Raw genomic sequence first — 19210 nt, 5'->3', positions numbered from 1 at the left:
CCCCAAAAAGATGTTTATCTTGACAAAATTATACAAAATCTCATTCATTATTCCATCGCTAGTTCATACAAAATAGAGAAACATTTTTTTGGCAAATATTATAAATAAAATTATTTTCCCTTATTTCAAAGAATATTTAGAAGAAGGACATTTATGTCTTAAATAGGGCAGCAATGACAATTCGGTGAATTAGAGCAGATACTTTGTTTTGGGCAGATTTTCCCAATAAATCCCTTAGATAACGGGTTCGTTAAATAGCTCTTTAAATTTTAAACAAGTTACGTTATTAGACTTTTGGTGGAATACGGTTGGTAGAAAGCTATCAAGTTACAGAGTAGCTACGCTTCTAAAAGACTTTTAAAACTGTATTAGCCTATTTTCAATCAAAATAGAAATCTGTTGTAATATTTAAACAACCTCCTCTTTAGAATTCGACACATGGACATAATTAGATAAATACAAAAAAATTATTTTTACACTACACTTTTTTAACGTCAAATTGGTAAATAAAATGTAAAAATCAGAGTAAAGAGTAGCTTCGCCAATAGTAAATGCACCTTATTAAAACTTGGAGAATCTTTTCAACATTTATTTATTGACTAATGTCTACTTACAACCCTTTATGGGATCAGTAATATTTGACATAAAATCACTTCACATAAATTCATTTCACATAAAACGTTTCACATAAAGTATCATTTGACATAAACTCATTTGACATAAAGGTACATTTGGCATAAAGGTACATTTCACATAAAGGTACACTTGACATAAAGGTACATTTAACATAAAGGTACACTTGACATAAAGGTACATTTAACATAAAGGTACATCTCACATAAAGGTACACTTGACATAAAGGTACATTTGACATAAAGGTACATTCCCATATAAATAAATAAATATAATAGTGGATGTAAATATTTTTTTCCCCAGTATCTCATTTATTTCCTAGTATTATTTTTTTCCCCAAGCATGGCAACCGGTGAACAGAATCTCAGTTCTGCACCACAAGCCTCGCACGACTGAAGTTCCCATGTCTATACAGTCATATTTATATGAAAATATTTTTAGAAGATTTTTGAATTTTTTTTGGAAGATTTTAGAAATTTTTAATTATTATTAAAAGAAAGCAAAATTACCTTGGGGAAAATCTTCAAAAAAAAATTCAAAAATCTTCTAACCGTTTTATGCCAAGTGTACCTTTATGTCAAATGTACCTTTATGTCAAACGTACCTTTATGTCAAATGTACCTTTATATCATATGTACCTTTATGTCAAATGTATCTTTATGTGAAACGTTTTTATGTGAATTGTACCTTTATGGCAAATGTACCTTTATGGCAAATGTTTTTATGTCAAATGTACCTTTATGTGAAGTGATTTTATGCCAAATGTTTTATGTCAAATGAATTTATGTCAAATGATATTATGTCAAATATTACTGATCCCCCTTTATGACATTAGTCATTTGCAATATATTCATTTTCTTTCTGATCTCGAATTTGTCGGGTTTTCATTGAAACCTATTGACTGGCCACCAACATTCCTTCAACCCCCTTATATTCTATATTAAAAGCAAAGTTATTTCTAGCCCCTATATGCTAGGGGCCTCCAACCCTGCGGGGCCTTGTCCATGCAGGCCTCTAACCATTACTTAACATAACCGCTAACTTGTCCACATTATGATCACCATAATAAGATTTTCTCTCCTATAGTAGTTTCTACCAACTTAATAACAACTTACAGTCTTATTTTGATGTAATAACAGCACCTTAGTTTGACAGGGAAGGTTGGGTGTATGTGTTTTATATACATATGGTAGGGGGGTGGGGAAGAAATGAGTCCTTTTTTGTGGTTTATGAATAGACAACTTTCTTGTAAGTTGCCTTATTTGGGAAAAATCTCCAAAGTTATGCATATTAGTAATGCAACTACTCTATAACTTGGGTATGTCCAACTCTCCGTCTACATTAAATAAGATGCTGATGTAAACTAAAATAAAATGTATCGAAAATTTTCAATGAAGCTTGTTTTTTTTAAATTTTAAATATACCTAGCTATATTTTTTCACCACTTTTATATTAAACTAGCCGTTGCGCCCCTAGTATGCGAAGTGGCAGAGAAGGGCAGAAACATAACCTAAATCCATCTTAAAAGTTTAACAGAAAATAAAAATGGACTAAAACAATCCCGGAACCTATGTGAAGCTTCTTTAATATGGAGAATTCACTCAACTGAAAATGATTTCTCTTCGTAATGAAATCGCTTTAGCCTATCACAAAAACTTTGATCTTCTAAATATTTAAAATCCTAGTTGGAGCATGTCCAACATATTTACAAAAATGAGCATACCATCAAGTTTTTGCACCTCCACTACTCTCATATTTAATGTTTATTAAAGAGATTGCGGGGAGCTAGGTTACCCTCCCCTTGGGGGGTATTTAAAACAGGCTAGGGGCTAATTATTCAGATTCTTAGCTCCACAGGGGTTATACAAGCTTATAACATATTTGAAAACTAAATATTTAGACCACTAGAAACTTTTTACAGTTTGACCGATTTTTTGCAATAAGTTAATTTTACAAAAATCATTGAATTTTTAGTTTTACCAAACATTATAATTTTAATATTTTTAAATATTTTATCCTTAGATCTTTTTAATAGGTAAATTTCAATATATTACTAGTTGAAAATGAAGCTAAATCCTGCCAAGTAATTGCATTCCACAATTTAATACTGCACGCACCCCCCCCCCTCCTCTCCCCCCACCTTCCTACGCTTCATCTCATTTGATTCTTTCATTTAAATCCCATCCAACAAGGATGACCAATATTTATAACAGCAATGCTCAGAAATCAACTACACAAACAACTATTAATGATTGAAAAGGTAGATTTTTTTATTTTTAGAGGTTTTATTAAAGATGTTGTTCTTTAGTTTCAGCAATAATTTGATCTTTATTTGTTGGGATTTGGCTTACAATTTTTGCCGGATAAGAATTACATATAAAATTTCAAAATAATCATTCTATTACGTAAAAGTTAGTGTTCGGGTATAAATTACAACTCTAACATGCATATTTTAATCCAATAAGTACACAGCCTAAATGTAGAAAAGCTTCGCTTTTAAAATAAGAAAGGAGTGGGGGGGGGGGAGAACTCTATTTAATCCTTGTCTTAGGTGAGAAATGGATTAACTTTTTATGTAATGGACCCTAACAAAATATCCACCGACATTTGCTAGTTGTCCATATTAAGTTCAGACCTCAACGTCTTACACCAAAGACGTTTAAATTGCTCCTTTTGCTGATATGTCTAGCGCATAAAATTTATATTAAAAAATGCCTTGCTCTTTGCATATTACAGAATTGGACTCTAATCTTTAAAGTTAAGAATCAACTTTGGAATTATCTAGAACAAGGCATTGCCCTTTTCTTTTCTAAATCTTTTTTTTTTATTTTATGACCTCCCTATATAAAAACAACACTTTTAAACAATACTTTTTTGTTTTTCGAATTATCCTTTTCCTAGCTTTAAAACCTCTTCTAATTTGAACCAAATGAAATCCTAAATGCCAGGGCTGAGCATCTAAGTGTGTTTCCATTGCAACAAATATTCCGATTAGCATAGCATAATTTATTTATCAAATATTTGTAAAAATTTACCCAACCTTCTATTTACTATCTACTCTTAATAGATTGATTGATTCTATAAAAATAATGTAAAATGCTATTTAAAATTTTTTAAAACCTGTTACTTTGCCTGTCTTCCTCTCTTTGTACTTGCCAAATCAAATTCCAAGATTAAGTGTCCAAAAAAAGAGAAATAGTTTAGAAATGAACAAGATCTTTTTTAATTGGGTTCATTTTTCCATTAAAAGGTAACATTTGAAGCATACACCAAGAAATAGGCTCTATTGAAAAGGTTGTGCTATTTGGAAAGCAAAGTCTAGGTCATAGAGTTACTTTGTCTTTATAGAATTTCTCAGCCTCTAATTAAAAGCCCAGCACCAAAGAACAATGTATTGATGCTATATTACACAGTGTGTGTGTAAAATGTATGATGTATCGAAATTGTTGAACTTTTAGTCAAAATTAACATACAATAAAACTCAAGAAAAGAAAAGCTAAAGGTCTTCCAAGACCATATTCATTAAAAGTTTTTTTATACTTTTTCGTATAATTGGTAGGGTCCTATTAAGTAGTAAGGTTTTCTTTGTCTTAAGCTTAAGATTTCGATCACGGCAAAACTGATTTAGTTCTCTCTTTAGGGGAAGCTACACAAATATCTCGGGTTGGTTTTATAATATTTATCTGCCCCTGCTTATCCCATTCAAGACAGAGTCCATAGATGCTAGGGGTGCAGCCGCTGGTATATTTAAAATGTGATAGCTTTTTTATAGAAAAGGAACTACTTTTAGAATTTAGTCCTGAATAAGGTAAAAGTAAGGGTTTGATTTCGAGAATACGGCCCCAGTTCATTTTATCTTAGAATCTTTTTTTTTGATTGACAACACACAAGCTCGAGAAAACTTTCCTTGTCATACCAATATTTTACAAATTAAAACAATCCTGGATTTTTAAAATCATTTTTGCACTACACTAAACAAGAGTGATAAAATCCTTTTGTACCAAGCTGTTTTAAACAATCAGAGAGAGATAATGGCAATCAATTAATATACTTCCAGTAGTCAACCAATGAGATACCTAAATTGGTAAAAATCGAACAAATCAGCCAATAGGAATCACGATATTCTAGAAAGACATTTTGACCTATCGTAGAGCTGCTATAAAAAATCTGCCAATAAAAGACAAAGATTGTGTTACACATGATGTGTTACATGATGTATTTTAGACACCCACAGTTTAACTTTTGAGTAAAAATTGCCTGTTGCATTTTTTTTGTCTTTTCCAAAGCTGTGCTTTTCTTGGACTAAAACATCCTTGTATGTGACTTTTATATATTCTGGCATAGTTTTCCCGTCAAGTAATGGTGAGGAGAAAAAAAGAGAAGAGCAACAAAAAGAAATAATCTTTTTCATGGTTGCCATTTTTAATATATTTTTTTTTATTTTCATCTATTAATAATTTTGATATCAAATGTATTTTTTCCTTCCCTTCCAAAACTAAAAATAACTATTATTTGATGCTTTAAGAAATCATATTAAAAGTAACTAAAATAAAGTTGGTAACCCTAACTTTATCAACCCCTCTCCTAATGATAAAAGTCATGCCAAAAGTGTAAATAAGAAGTTTAATTCAAATGATAATGATTCATTCTGCATGATAACATCTACGTTAAATTTAAAAGAAAAGAAAAATTATATGCAAAGCTTTTCTAAATTTAGTGTAGTCTGTCAGTAAAAAATACCTAGAGTTGAAAATTTATGCATGAAGATTGTCTATTTTAAAATTTTTATGATTTAGGATTGATCTTGAAAGCAAGGTATCTCTATCAATCATAGTTATTTTACATGTCATTTTGTCCTTTATTTGTGTTATTATCTTTTTTCGTTTAAAAACCTATATTTTAAATTTTTAAATGTCGTTAATTTAAATTATTAGTTCCTAAGAGTAGTATCAAATTTATCTTAATTGCTAATATTAGAATGAAAACAAGTTTTTCTCTGACTAATGTAAGCTCTCACGAAATTAGATAAAATATTTGATTTGTTTCATTTCGTGAATTGTCACGGAATTAAGGTTTAAATATTTTAATAGTAATGATATCCATTACTTGATGTGTATCTGCCCATTAAGATCCCAGTTCAGATATACTAGTAACTTTAAAAGAAACTTCTTTGAACTTTGATCGTTTCTCTTATAAATCATATGTACAACAATCAAACCTTTCAAAAACATACGTGGTTGTCCCAAAAATAGTTTCTTTAAGGAATAAGTCATAAATGCCAGTTTTTACATCAACAAATATTAACTTTCTTTATTATTTTAGGATGAGAACTGGGGCGAGACAACGACAGCTGTGACGAACGGTTCAGACCTTGAGTACACTATGGAGGATCTATCCAAGTGGCAGATCCACCAGACCAACTCTGTCAGGTTCCTGTGTGACAAGTACCTGGGGCCCCTCACCTGTGCAGCCCTCGCCTCCCTCGCCTTCTTGAGCCCTGTGCTCATGGTCATACTCCCCAAGGTGGGGGTGTTCAATATACGCGAGGATCACCTCCACTGCGATGTTACCTGTGACGGCATGCTCATTAGTTTCTCATTCAAGCTCTTCATCCTTTTGGTTGGATCTTGGGCTGTGTTCTTTAGACACCCGCGGGCCACATTGCCAAGAATATTTGGCTTCCGCGCCATTGTGTCCCTACTCATTCTTGTTTTTGTAGTTTCCTATTGGCTGTTCTACGGTGTTCATTTGTTACAGGATCGTAACAACATTCACTACAAGGATGTTGTACAATTTGCGCTGTCCCTAATAGATGCGCTGCTGTTTGTCCATTACCTGGCGGTTCTGTTGATAGAGCTGCGCCAGATGAAAGCTCAATATTATGTCAAAGTTGTCAGATCTCCAGACGGCCACTCACAGAGCTACACCATCGGTGACCTGTCCATCCAACGGGCGGCCGTTAACATTCTGGAAAAGTACTATGTTGACTTCCCCATCTACAATCCATACCTGGAGGTTTTACCCGGAGCCAGGAGCAAGACTGGATACAAGGTTTATGATGTCGACAACATGGGCAACGGAAATATAAATGTAAGTAATTTTTTCACAAACATTATTTTTGTTTTTATTTTGACAACAAACAATGATTTTAAGATTGTGTGAAGTGCAAATTTGTTGAATGTTTGTTCTTAAACCCTCTAAGTAAAAAAATACAGGAAAAAATATATATATATTATAAGTAACGCAGCAATAAAAGTTCTATAAAACATAATTTCTGATATTATTGCGTATTACTAAAAGCCTTTTTATGACTTATAAAAAAATCATGCAACGATTCAATTATGACCATAACTTATCATAGAGAAGATGCACTTCTTAAAAAATATATAAAAAAATTTAGAAAATTGAAATAAATTCAATTGTTTCTTTGTAAAGAATATTATAAGTAAAGAAATGAAATAAAACAAGAATCATGATATATGGCATCAAAAATTGAATTCAAAGGGTTAAATTGTTTTGGAAGGAAGTCGTATAACCTTTTTTTATTGTCACATTAGGTTTCATACAACAATGAAATTAATTTTCTTTGAATTGCGAGTGAGTGAGAGAGCTGGTGACTGAGGGATAATGGAGTTAATATAAACCTCCCACCAAGTCTAAATAAAGACTAGCTTTTTTAATACTATCAGCTGCGCTCCTAGCATTCAGAAGAGGGAGCAGAAAAAGAATTAGCTTAAAACCATCCCAATGTTTAAATATTTACCTATTTTAAGTTTCTCATACTGGAAAACTTAATCGGTTCAAAGGTTGGCGAGATCTTAACGGACAAACAAAATACCTAAACAAACAATTCATTTTTATCAAACCCCTTTAAAAATCATAGACTTAATCCGGATCAAAATATAATCCGGAGTGAGAATAAATTGTTCATTGTAATGGTCTGCTTTAAAGGATTAGGTTTTATTCCGCAGAAATTTCGTTTCAACTCCATTTTAATTTTTAATTATTTTTCAACTAACCCCTTTTATTTTCTGTCTAATGGTATTAACTCTATTGTTTTGGTGAAATAAATGTTCCAGCCTGAGTAGTTTTCCCACAGTTTTGGTTTGGCCACAGTTACACACTAATAATTAGTTATAGACCTCTCTAAACATACTTTTGTCGAATTCTATAATTTTCTTCATTGAAACATTTTGTAGTACAATTAGATATATACGGACAAACAGTCAAAAAGCTAGTATTTATATATTTAGATTTTGCTAGGATCTTAACTGGAAAGATATCCCACGTACTCTTCCAATTATAATGAACAAAATTACCCCTTCTGAAGATTCATAATGAAATATCTGTGGAAAAAATTGGAAACTGTACAACCAATTAAGATTTAATAAAATGCCCCAAATTTTTTAAACCAACTAATGAGTAAAACTTTGGTAACCACATAAATTTTAGTCCAATGTTCAGACAGATTGCATAAGAAAGGTGGACCAGACATACAAACAGTCACGCCTGACTGAAAGAGTAGCCCTAGAGTTTAAAATATAGACAATTACTCTTTTTTTTATCTCTATTGCTATGACTGCAAGGAACTGAAGCCAGCAATATAATTTTTGATTTATTCTTATTTCAACTAAAATTAGCTGGTTTTCTGCCATTGTTGTAAAAATCATTTTTTTTATTTGCTCCCATTTTAAAATTTTATTTCATTATTGTTTGTTTAAATACAAATTTTGCATTACATAAACACATTGGAGAATAGTTATTTCTTTCATCGTATTATAAACGGCTTTCCGCGGATATACAATGTAGAATGTACAATTATAAGATAAAAACCAGTTTTTTAGCCCCAAGGTGCCGAATGCACGGGCTAAAAAAACTGGTTTTAATCTTATGATTGTACATTTTTATATTCGTAGAAAGCTGGATATAATACGATGCTAGAAATAGTTTTTTAGTATGGATGAGAACCGGTTCCTATCCACCGGAATCGAATGAATACGAGAAAAATACTTATGAATATAAATATTGAACAACAAAAAAATTGCGTTCATAAGTTGTTAAATTGTTTTAATGCAAAAGTTTAATGTGGACATATATACATCTTGGACGGACTTATCTTGTTATAGGAATCAACATTTTAAAGAATCATTTAATAGGACAATTAGATATATGATTTAAATGGATGTAAGGACATACTTATAATGATTGTAAATTTGCTATGTGCTCCTCTAAAAAGATATAAAAAATTAACGATTTACCCTTCCTTTAAAAAATGATAATCCATTTTATACATATATTTCTTTTTTTCTGTCAAAACCTCTCTGTTTAGAAAATAATTTATTAGATATAAAACCTGTAGCGACTATCGACTAGCCATGCTCGCTTCTAGCTACTCACATCACTAAATTTCTTTATACACACGCCGCGATATTTTCTAGTAGCGGAGCCACTCTACAATCTTCTATTTTGTTTTTAAAAACTATTGATTAATTAGACCTTTTATTTTCCTGTCAATATTAAAGTCATACACACACATGTGATGAATACCTAAAAATCAATAGGTTTTTAGAATGTGTCACCCCACAACTTTTAAATTGCACATCCTTAGGCTAAAAAGTGCTACTTTTGAACATGCTTGTTCTTGTTATTAGATTAAAGAGATAAAGTATTACAATGTATGTACAATTTTCTAGTACACATGGTGCTTCTTTCAAAAGTTTTTTACCATGACACACATTTTCATCAAGACAAAAGGTAGGAAGCTCTTTATAGTGCCTGTAATAACCAGTGTTAGGCCAATAAACAGACTAAATTACCAATTGCAGGCCAGTATACCTTTTAATTGACCAATGGTAGGGCAGTATGACGTCTTATTTTATAGGCGGACTCGTCGGGGTAAATGGATCAATTTGTTCTATGGATGTCAATCTCTTTGCCATACTCCTGAATGAATTTTGTTTCACGTCCAATCAGGATAGAGGGGTTTAAACTTTAAATTGATCATAGTCAGAGGCGTACAGAATGGGAGTGTATACACCCCACTGACGATTAAATTGCACCCCTCATGTTGTCTCTCATATACCCCGTAAAGCTCACCCACACCTTTGTTTTGGTTTAATCAGGGTGTCCAAAACTGTAAGGGGTTGCCAATTTTTTTCGCGAACCACTCTGTTAGAACAATATGAATGCTATTGTTTATAGTTACACTTATAAAGTTACAACGCATCCTAAAATGTATCGACAAAGGAGCATGTGATAGTGAACCATAAAACTTTAGCCTTGGTTCTTTGGTCAAAAATACCCCTAGTTTCAAAAAGAGTCTTTTAAATACTCTAGAATAGTAATCCTTATTTTTTTGAAAGGTAAAATCTATAATTGTCACAACCAAGATTCTAAAAGGAATTATGTTATTTCAACGACAAGTTTTAGGCTATTTTGTGTATTGTATTTGTCAAAAAAAATAATATTCCATTTGTATTACAACGTTACAACTCTAAGAAATATCTAAAGTATTGTCCATAACGCGTGGCAATACAATAGATCCATTTAGAAACGTAACTAAATATTCACTAAAAGCTATGGTGTGCATAGGAGTTTTCCAAGAGGACGCAAACTTTTAGGGGATGAAAAAATATTTCTTTGTTTTCCCTGGTTTACTTTAGTAGCGAACCATAAAAACAGACAAACGGAAAGGTGAATTATAAAGCAGATGTTCATTAGTCCATTAGTCATAAAAAAAAAGAATGTGATATAAAGAAAGAAAGAGAGGCATTTATTAAATACATAACCTTTTTATGACAATATTATAAAATAATACAATTATCTATATTTTTTAAACAAATTTGCTAAACTCAAATTATTTTTTTTGTATGAACATAATCCTAAGTTTTAACCCTGAAGTCATTAATATCGGCTGCATTGAATATACTTTAAAACAACTCACCCCCATTTTTAAAATTAACTTCCCAATTTCTTTTCCTTAGTACACTCTTTTAGTTTGATATTTTAAACTTTTCTGACTTATATTCATAAATACTTATTAATTTTAGCTTAAGACTGCAACGTAAAGTATATTTTTTTTCTCGTATTCATTTGAATCCGTTGGATAGGAACCGGTTCTCATCCATACGAAAAAACTATGTCTAGCATCGTATTATATCCAGCTTTCTACGAATATAAAAATGTACAATAATAAGATTAAAACCATTTTTTAGCCCCGAGGTGCCGAATTGTACATTCTATATCCGCGGAAAGCTGTTTATAATACGATGCGAGAAATAAATATTCTAGTTGTTAAGATATTAATATAAGTTTAGGAATATGGGGAATGCCCTAGCATATAAAAAGCCTCAACCATGCGCAGTAGATAAAATGATCAAGTTAGGGTCACCTAGTCTAAAATTATTAAGGATCTTAGTCCTTTAAAAACAAAGGAAGCCTTTTTAGAGCTTGCAAACAACTTAACAAGCCAATCTGCCATTAATTTCCACCCCTGCTGTCCAACTTTTATAACCCTACTTTTCTATTCTGCCTAATTTTTAGTAGTGCAGCTACTCTTCAACTAACTTGGCGCACAACCATTAGGACATATTCTAAAGTAACTTAGGTCTACTCACCATGTTGCAATTTAGATTTAGGAAGAAAACAACTATCTGGGACCTATTAGAAGCTTCACTGTTAATTAGAGCCATGTCGGTCCAGCGGTTGGCTAGATGTTTTAGTTCAATCAGACATAAAGACATGATTAATCTTTAAAGTTTAAATTTATAATTCCTAATGTCTAATGATTTCTAAATTTATTATTATGTCCTTACATGTAGTCTGTTGTTGCTGTGCTACTTTTGGACAAGATAGTCCTTGATTTTCTACCCATTACCAACCCCTGTTTATGGTACCTAAAAATACCCCCTTACAATTCTTAAGTTGAAAATTATACTTATTTAAAAAAATAGAAGCATTTTAGAGTCGCAGCATTAAAGAAAAAAAAATCATTACATGATAAAAAACTGTACCATAAGTAACATGGCAGGTACTTTATATAAAAAATAAACTTCAAATAGTATTCAACGTGGCTAAAAAAGGCCCTTTAACTTATCATATTTTTAGTTGTCAAAATGTTACTCAGTATACACAACATCTAGAATACAATTAATTTGGTTTTAATGATGATTTTTCTATCGATTTTTTTTGCTGATTCTAATACACTTTTCTAGTTTACGTTGTTGGTCGTTTGACCTCTACCAACTCACTTATTTGACTTCGTTTTTTGGACCCATAAAAAATGAAGCATTTTTCGATTAAAAGTCGTTAATATTAGTTTCTCAAACCTGACACACATATTGTGGTATCCGCCTAGGATAAATGGCAGACACCCGAGTTCAAATGACTACGGCAGTGTGAACAGACGTGGACACCTATACTATAGAGAAGCTACGCTTCTCTAGAAATCACTAAATAATAAACAGGATCTATTCAGTTGTTCCTTTATTGAAGGTCTAAGGATTACTAAAGTTATATACAACAAACAATAGCTACACAGATAGGAATAAATAATCATAAATAAAAGCAATATAATACATATACAATAGTCAGTTTGGGCAATAATGATCCCCCATCCCTGGAAAGGGTGGGGGGAATTAACAATACAGCTTAACCATAATAAGGCTGTCAGAATCAATCATTAATTTTAGGCATAGGGAGGGGGTCGGCAGACCCCTTCCCCAGGACTCGGGGGAGGGCCTTTGGCCCTTCCCCGAACCCCGGTCAGGGTTGCCATAGGCATGGCTCACGGTTGCCGAATACCACAACTCTCCCCTCGGAAGGCTGGGAGAGGGTCTCCCTGCCAGACTTCCGACAGTGGTTGAGGCCTTCGGCCCGCTCCTTAGGGCTAAGATGTATATACAAACGATAATGATTCAATGGAATCCTAGTGGTGATTTTCAGGGCTGATGGGCTCCCAACGTGGGATAGAAGGTAGAGGCTGGCTTTGGTTGGACACGTAGCTCGGCGCCAGCAGGTGTCAGGTTGGCGTGGGGCACAGCCGCCGCGGGGCCGGTCAGTAACGGGGCATTCTGGTTGTTGTTGGCAGCGGCTGGGGCACTGGCTACCAAGTTGACCGTCTGAGCGACAGCCTGGCCTCCCGAGGGGCCGCGGGGCTTTCCAGAGGGTGGTCCAGGCCTGCCTGGGCGGTCATGCCCGCTATCGGCTGATTGCATGGACACCATTTCCTCGGCTGCTTCCCGGCCGATAGGAATGGCATCCCAGTCTACTGAAAAGTCCCGGGACTTGGCATGGGTGAGTCGGGCTCTGGCCAAGGCCTTCCTGTACAAGGTTGGATGGTACAGGAACACTTGTGACATCGCATTCATGGCGGCCCGTACACCTCCTTGTGCGGTTGCCAGGGAAATGATGGTTAAATCCCCCAGCAGTTTGAGGATCAACAACAGCAAACACAGTATGGCTGCGCCATCTCCCCACTCGTGAATAGCTTGTCTGAACCCAGCCCAGACATCCAGGCGGCCTCTCCTTCATCCGCTAGTCGGTCGATATTGTAGGACACGATCCCATGGTCTCCGGTGGCCGAACAGCTACCTTGCTGAACGCATGAGCCATAAGACAGGCCGGTCAGCATGGCGGCTTTATACGCTGGGAACGCTAGCAGCTGCTGCCAGTCGTTCAGCTCAGCCTGCGAATACAAGCCTCCCGAACTAAAGTCATCCAAGGGTTCTGTCAGCAGCTGCTTGGGCGTATCCAGCGGGGGTGGCCTCTTCTTAGGTGCGGGGGTTAGCTCTATCCAGCCTTCCTCCGCGTGCACAGTTGCACTAGGCTAGGCTGGAGGCTGCGGATCAGCCTCAAGGGGCAATCTCTCCCCAGGTGGTCCCACACGTAGGTGGCTTCCCCAGTAATGCAAGACAGCTCAGAATGGGGACATTCTAGGGTCAGGTGGTCAGATTGGGACTCCACCCGTCCATCCTCTACTACGTAGGTCTCTTCCTTGACCAGCAGCCGTCGTTCCTGGAGCACTAATTCATTGCGGTACAGCTGGCCCTCGAAATGGATGTCCTCCCCTTCACAACCCACCCCCTCGGGGCTGTTGACCAAGGCGCCCACCATGTCGAGGGTGAAGAACAGGGGATGGTTCAGCTGGAACGTCAGTGGCTGGGTCTTGCCTGGCAGCGTGTAGACTCGGTTCCTGGCCAGGTCTCGGCACGTTTCTGGATCAATCTTGGTTGGCCTCATGAGGGTGGGGACCGAGGTCACCTTGAGGTGACCCCATACCCCACACCTAAATGTCCACTGGGACACGGTGAGCTGACAACTATATCCTGTTGTTTCCCTAATCTTGACTTGTTGCAGGACATGTACCTCGTGGCCCAGGGGCACCTCCTGGTGTAGCGGTTCCGTGCTACACATCTTCTCCTTGTTGTAGGCTGTGACGTGGGTGGGGTTGGCGCAGTCCCACCCTACCAGGACGTAGCTAGTGGTAGGCCACACGGCTGCGAGCAGTAGTCCCCACAGAACCAGCCACCAGTGTGAGAAGCTACCAGACAGCCATCTACCTCGCACACGCGGCTGGGGATCTTCGGCTCGGGCCACGGCTGCTTCTTGGGGCTGGACACGGCTGGGTTGCTCCTGGCTAGATACAAATTTCCATTGAGCGTTATCTTTGGGTGCCCGGGGCATCCCGATACCCTCCCCAATGACAGACTGACAGGCGACTGGCGCCTGCCTGGGTGTCGGCTCCCCTAGCCCCAAGGGGTCCCTTCCCTTGTCCATGGCATGCCCAGTGGCATGGGGCTGAAGTGCGTGTGGCACAGGCTCGCCCTGAATTACGTCCCTCCCCTGCCCTAGGAACTCAGGTGCATGTGGCACAGGCAAGTCCTTATATCCCCAAATTTCAATCTCCCCAGCCTCTGGTGCAGGAGGCACAGGCAAGGTTGGGGGGTTACAATAATTTGGATACAATACATTTGTCAAATTTAACTTATCCTGGCTCGACTGGAAGTGATGGGCAGCGGGGTTCCCTCGGCTGGCAGTGGGCGCTGGATGGTGTATGGCTGGGCTCTCCCTACGGGCTGGTGGCGCTGGCTGACTGGGGGTGACGGGTGTCACCCCTTCCTCTGGGACTGCTGGCTTGTTCCAGGATCCAGGTATCTCGGTGGCGGCGACGGTTGTCGCCCCAGGCACCAGGGTGGGGGCGCTGGATAGCACCCCCCAGTCATCGCAGGTGGCGGCGCCGGGTGGCGCCCCATACATCGACTCTGATGCGCTGGCTAGCGCCTCCTGCCTCTCTCGTTCAACGGCCGCCAGGGCCTCTCCGTACACCGTCTCAGTGACGCTGGGTAGCGCCCCTCCACTCTTGCTGGGTAGGCTCGGTCGGGCAGGCCCCATCATGTTTAGGCTGAAGGGCTGGGGCCTCAGGACTTCTGGCTCGGCGATGTTGTTGGGTTGCACAAACTCCGGCCCCAGGTGGTTGAGGCTGAAGCCCAGGTCAACCCGGTTGGGTTCAGCCGCTCCTCCCAGTACGTTGATTCTAGCTGGGACGGTTCCAAACTGCGGCATTCCGTAGGCTCGGCCCGCTGCGTTGGGGGCGGCTGCTTGCTGCGGTGTTGCTGGGGGCGCGCTCCCTTCCATGTTGGCTACTCTGTGGGGCTTTCCTGGGGGAGCGCCCTTGTCTGCAGTGCGCCTCCGGCCGGCTACCTGGTCCCAGTCGGCTCTGCACTCGGCCGCTGTATGGCCGGCATAGTGGCAACGGTCGCACTTGGCAGGACGGTCACGGCGTGGCTGGGTGCGTCTCTCTTCTAGGCTGACTTCCATAGGCGTCGGACAGTCTCGGGCTCGGTGGCCTTTCCCTTGGCAGCGGAAACAGCGGCCTGAAGTCTTGTCATCTGGGGCGACCTTCCCCATCTGGTGGAGACCCGGAGCCAAGGCGCCAATCTCCATTGGCTCCGACTCGTCATAGTGGGGCAACTGGACGCTGGCGGATCCCGTGAGCCCGTCGGTGGCGTCCACTAGGCACACACCCTCCTTCAGCTGCTTGGTAATCATTGTGACGGTGAACATGGCTCGCCTCGTGTACTCAGGTACCGAGGCGATCTCATGACTCATCATTTCACGTTTCACATTAGCGTTACGAATGCCACGATTTAATTCGTCTATCAACAATTCAAGGTCCTCATGGCTGTAGGCCTCCCTATACAAGGCACACTTTGTGGATATGTATGCTTGTATAGGTTCTGTCGAGTGTTGCCTGTAATCCCTGAAGGCTTGCTTCAAAGTCTGGGATTCAAAGGCTGGACGAAATAACATTTCACACTCGGCCTTGACTTGTTCGTATGTCAAGGCTTGGCCTGCCTCGCCAAACAGATGAGAGGCCATCTCCGCCGCTTGCCCCACCAGTGACAGTAAAAGGGCGTTGCGGCGGTTTAGTGTGTCATGGGGAGGCATGCGGTAAGCCGCCCATGACATCTCGAGTTTGAGGATGTGGGAACTCCAGGATTGCTTGGGCGGTCCTCTATACTCCGGCAGGTTACTCAGCATCAGCTTGCGGTACTCGGCTGGAGCCGGTTGGGGGTCATCCTGGAGCCATCCTTGGGCTTGGTCGCCTCCTGGCGCTTGCGGCTGCTCCATCGGGTCAACGGTTCAGCGGCGGGACACGAAGTTTTAAGTCAATACTATAAATGGTCTACACTTGAGGCTTTCTAGCCTAGCAGCCAACACTGTTTATCACTAGGTTGGTAGTTTAACTACAAAGATGTAACTTAGATGTACTTGTCACTAGTTTTTTTCTGAGTTGTAGAGTAGGCTGGTAGGGGTAGATAGCTGTTGAGGGTCTGAACTGCTGTCAGGAACTGATTGGGTTTTCCTTTATCACACTATAGATAGGAGGGAGAAGTTTGTAAGTCTTGTTTTCTAAAAATATCTCTGTTAGATGCTATGGAGTAGCTCCGCTCCGGTGTGCGTGTGTGTGTGCGTGAAATATCCTTTCCTTGCAACGCGCTTACGCACCGTCAAATCCGCGCACACAGGTAAAACGCGCACTTATCCCTCAACCCGCTCTCTCATTGGTCCGCTTTGTCTTATTTGTCCGTTGAATTTTGTTATACGTCCCGAACTCTGCTGCGCGACCCGTAAATGGCGCTCTGTTCTCCCGGTCGCTATCTCCACACCGTGGGCGGACTTAGTCAAGTGTGGGTAGGAGGGGGGAAGCGCGTGAGGGGACGGGGTAAAACCGTCCGTTCCCCCCTGTGGAGAGGGGGGAGTGCTGTGGGTTTGAGGTAACTGTGTGGTGAGGTAATTGTGCCCTTTTCCTTAATCCTGGGCTTATTGTTATGTCACCTCGATTGTATTTTCCTCAATGGATGGTGGGCCCCTCCCTTTCCTCTGGAATAAGGGGTGTATTTGTTGTGCTGGAGGCTTGGGTGGTTAGATTGTTTATCAATGCATTGTTATATTACATCTAGATTCTATTTTTGGCCTTATCACAATACACAGCAGATTTGCTTACCAAGCCTGTTCTATTTTTAGTTTTATCACAATACACAACAAATTGTTTACCAATCCTTGCTCATAAATCTATTGTTCAGCCTTCACACTAGGGTGGTAATCCCTAAAATGTGATATAATATCTGCTTTTCTAGATGGGTGGCTGCGCTGTAGCCTCTCAGAATACTTGGAGTTGACGTAGTTTCCTCTGCTTGGTACACTACACTCGTATGTTGGCTCGCAGCTCGCAGCTATTTGGCGTGTTCCAGCCTGTCGGCGGCAGGGAATGTCCCGTCCTGCAGCGCCGTGTATCCGAATCCAGCTGGTGGCGGCAGGGAATGTCCCGTCCTGCAGCGCCGCTGGTTCGAATCCTTGGCTTGTTTCAGTCTGTCGGCGGCAGGGAATGTCCCGTCCTGCAGCGCCGTGTATCCGAATCCGGCTGGTGGCGGCAGGGAATGTCCCGTCCTGCAGCGCCGCTGGTTCGAATCCTGCTATCTCTTGCAGTAAATGTTGGCCTATTTTCAGCCGTTTACACTTAGTTGGCCTGTTTCAGCCCGTCCGCAGGCCTGTTTCAGCCCTTGAGCGCTCAATTCTCCGTTAGATGTCGGCGCTTCTCGCGGTTCTCCGTCAGGTTTCGCTGCTCTCCGCAGTCTCTCGTCCGATCTCGCTAGATTTCGCTTCCACAACTGCCGGATGCAGAGTTAGACCTTGCTATCCAGGGTGGGTAATTCAGGTTGCTTGTGTCAGTTTTGCCAGTTTCACTGCTGGGAGTACCTTAGCCTCAGCTGTGCGTCTGCTCTACACTTGTGGTTTGCCGTAATCTCACACAGCTGTCACCAAGTTGTGGTATCCGCCTAGGATAAATGGCAGACACCCGAGTTCAAATGACTACGGCAGTGTGAACAGACGTGGACACCTATACTATAGAGAAGCTACGCTTCTCTAGAAATCTCTAAATAATAAACAGGATCTATTCAGTTGTTCCTTTATTGAAGGTCTAAGGATTACTAAAGTTATATACAACAAACAATAGCTACACAGATAGGAATAAATAATCATAAATAAAAGCAATATAATACATATACAATAGTCAGTTTGGGCAATAATGATCCCCCATCCCTGGAAAGGGTGGGGGGAATTAACAATACAGCTTAACCATAATAAGGCTGTCAGAATCAATCATTAATTTTAGGCATAGGGAGGGGGTCGGCAGACCCCTTCCCCAGGACTCGGGGGAGGGCCTTTGGCCCTTCCCCGAACCCCGGTCAGGGTTGCCATAGGCATGGCTCACGGTTGCCGAATACCACAATATAAGTTGATTTTTATGCATGTAAAATTTTATGGGTCTAAAAAGCCTTTTTGTCTCATTTAAAACCCAATAAACTAATATCTGACCAAGACAAAGCTTTCCTTAAAAAAGTAACTTTAATTTGGAATTTAAAAAAAAATATTTTTTTTAAATTTCTCATGTTACATAGGAGAAGCTACTCTTAAAGTCGCAAAGCCAGTCTTTATCAAAGTCCTAATTCTTTATTATCTTTAATTTTGTCTTCTTCTCCATTCCCCCTACTTTTTTGCATTAGGTGTACTTTTTAAAAATTGCAATTAATCTAAATTAATGTTTTCAGGACGGAAATTCGACGGTTGTTAGCATGGGTAAGCGCGGCCACAGCTCCCACAACGAGAGGTTCTACGAGGAGGGGGAGTACGAGAGGAAGGTGAGGAAGAGGAGGGCCAGACTCATCACTGCCGCGGAGGAGTCCTTCACACACATACGCAGGCTCAGAGAAGTCTCAGGTAAGATACATGTTTTCATTTCCATTACTATCTCATATCCTATTCTGTTTTAGAATTAGAATACAAAAATTTAGTTGGGTTTACAGCTCCCAGATAATTTTTAGACAAAAATTTTTTGTAGTGTGTCAAATTGACCCCCCCCCCCCTCTTTTTCTCCAACACATATGAGGTAAGAAAGCTTATTAACCAAGAAATGTTAACTAATAAATGTAAAGCAATATAAGTGCCTTTAATAACAAAAAGCCCTTACTTTTACTTTAAAACATAGAATACATAGTTTAAAATTTAATGAATT

General features: G+C 39.4%; 1 protein-coding gene across 1 annotated transcript in view; it reads left to right on the top strand.

Annotated features, from left to right (window-relative positions):
* The window catches only part of Vang (Strabismus domain-containing protein Vang), a 39409-nt gene that overhangs the window by 14734 nt on the left and 5465 nt on the right, over positions 1-19210 (top strand). The window contains exons 4-5 of the mRNA XM_080156382.1: positions 5956-6723; positions 18747-18915. Of these exons, the coding sequence (XP_080012508.1) occupies positions 5956-6723; positions 18747-18915 (937 nt within the window). The remainder of the gene's footprint in view (positions 1-5955; positions 6724-18746; positions 18916-19210) is intronic.

The sequence above is a fragment of the Acartia tonsa genome, chromosome 4 (genome assembly GCF_053477335.1).
Source record: "Acartia tonsa isolate MP-2025a chromosome 4, ASM5347733v1, whole genome shotgun sequence".
Classification (NCBI taxonomy): Eukaryota; Metazoa; Arthropoda; class Copepoda; order Calanoida; family Acartiidae; genus Acartia; species Acartia tonsa.
This window is presented reverse-complemented; position numbering and strand designations above follow the sequence as displayed.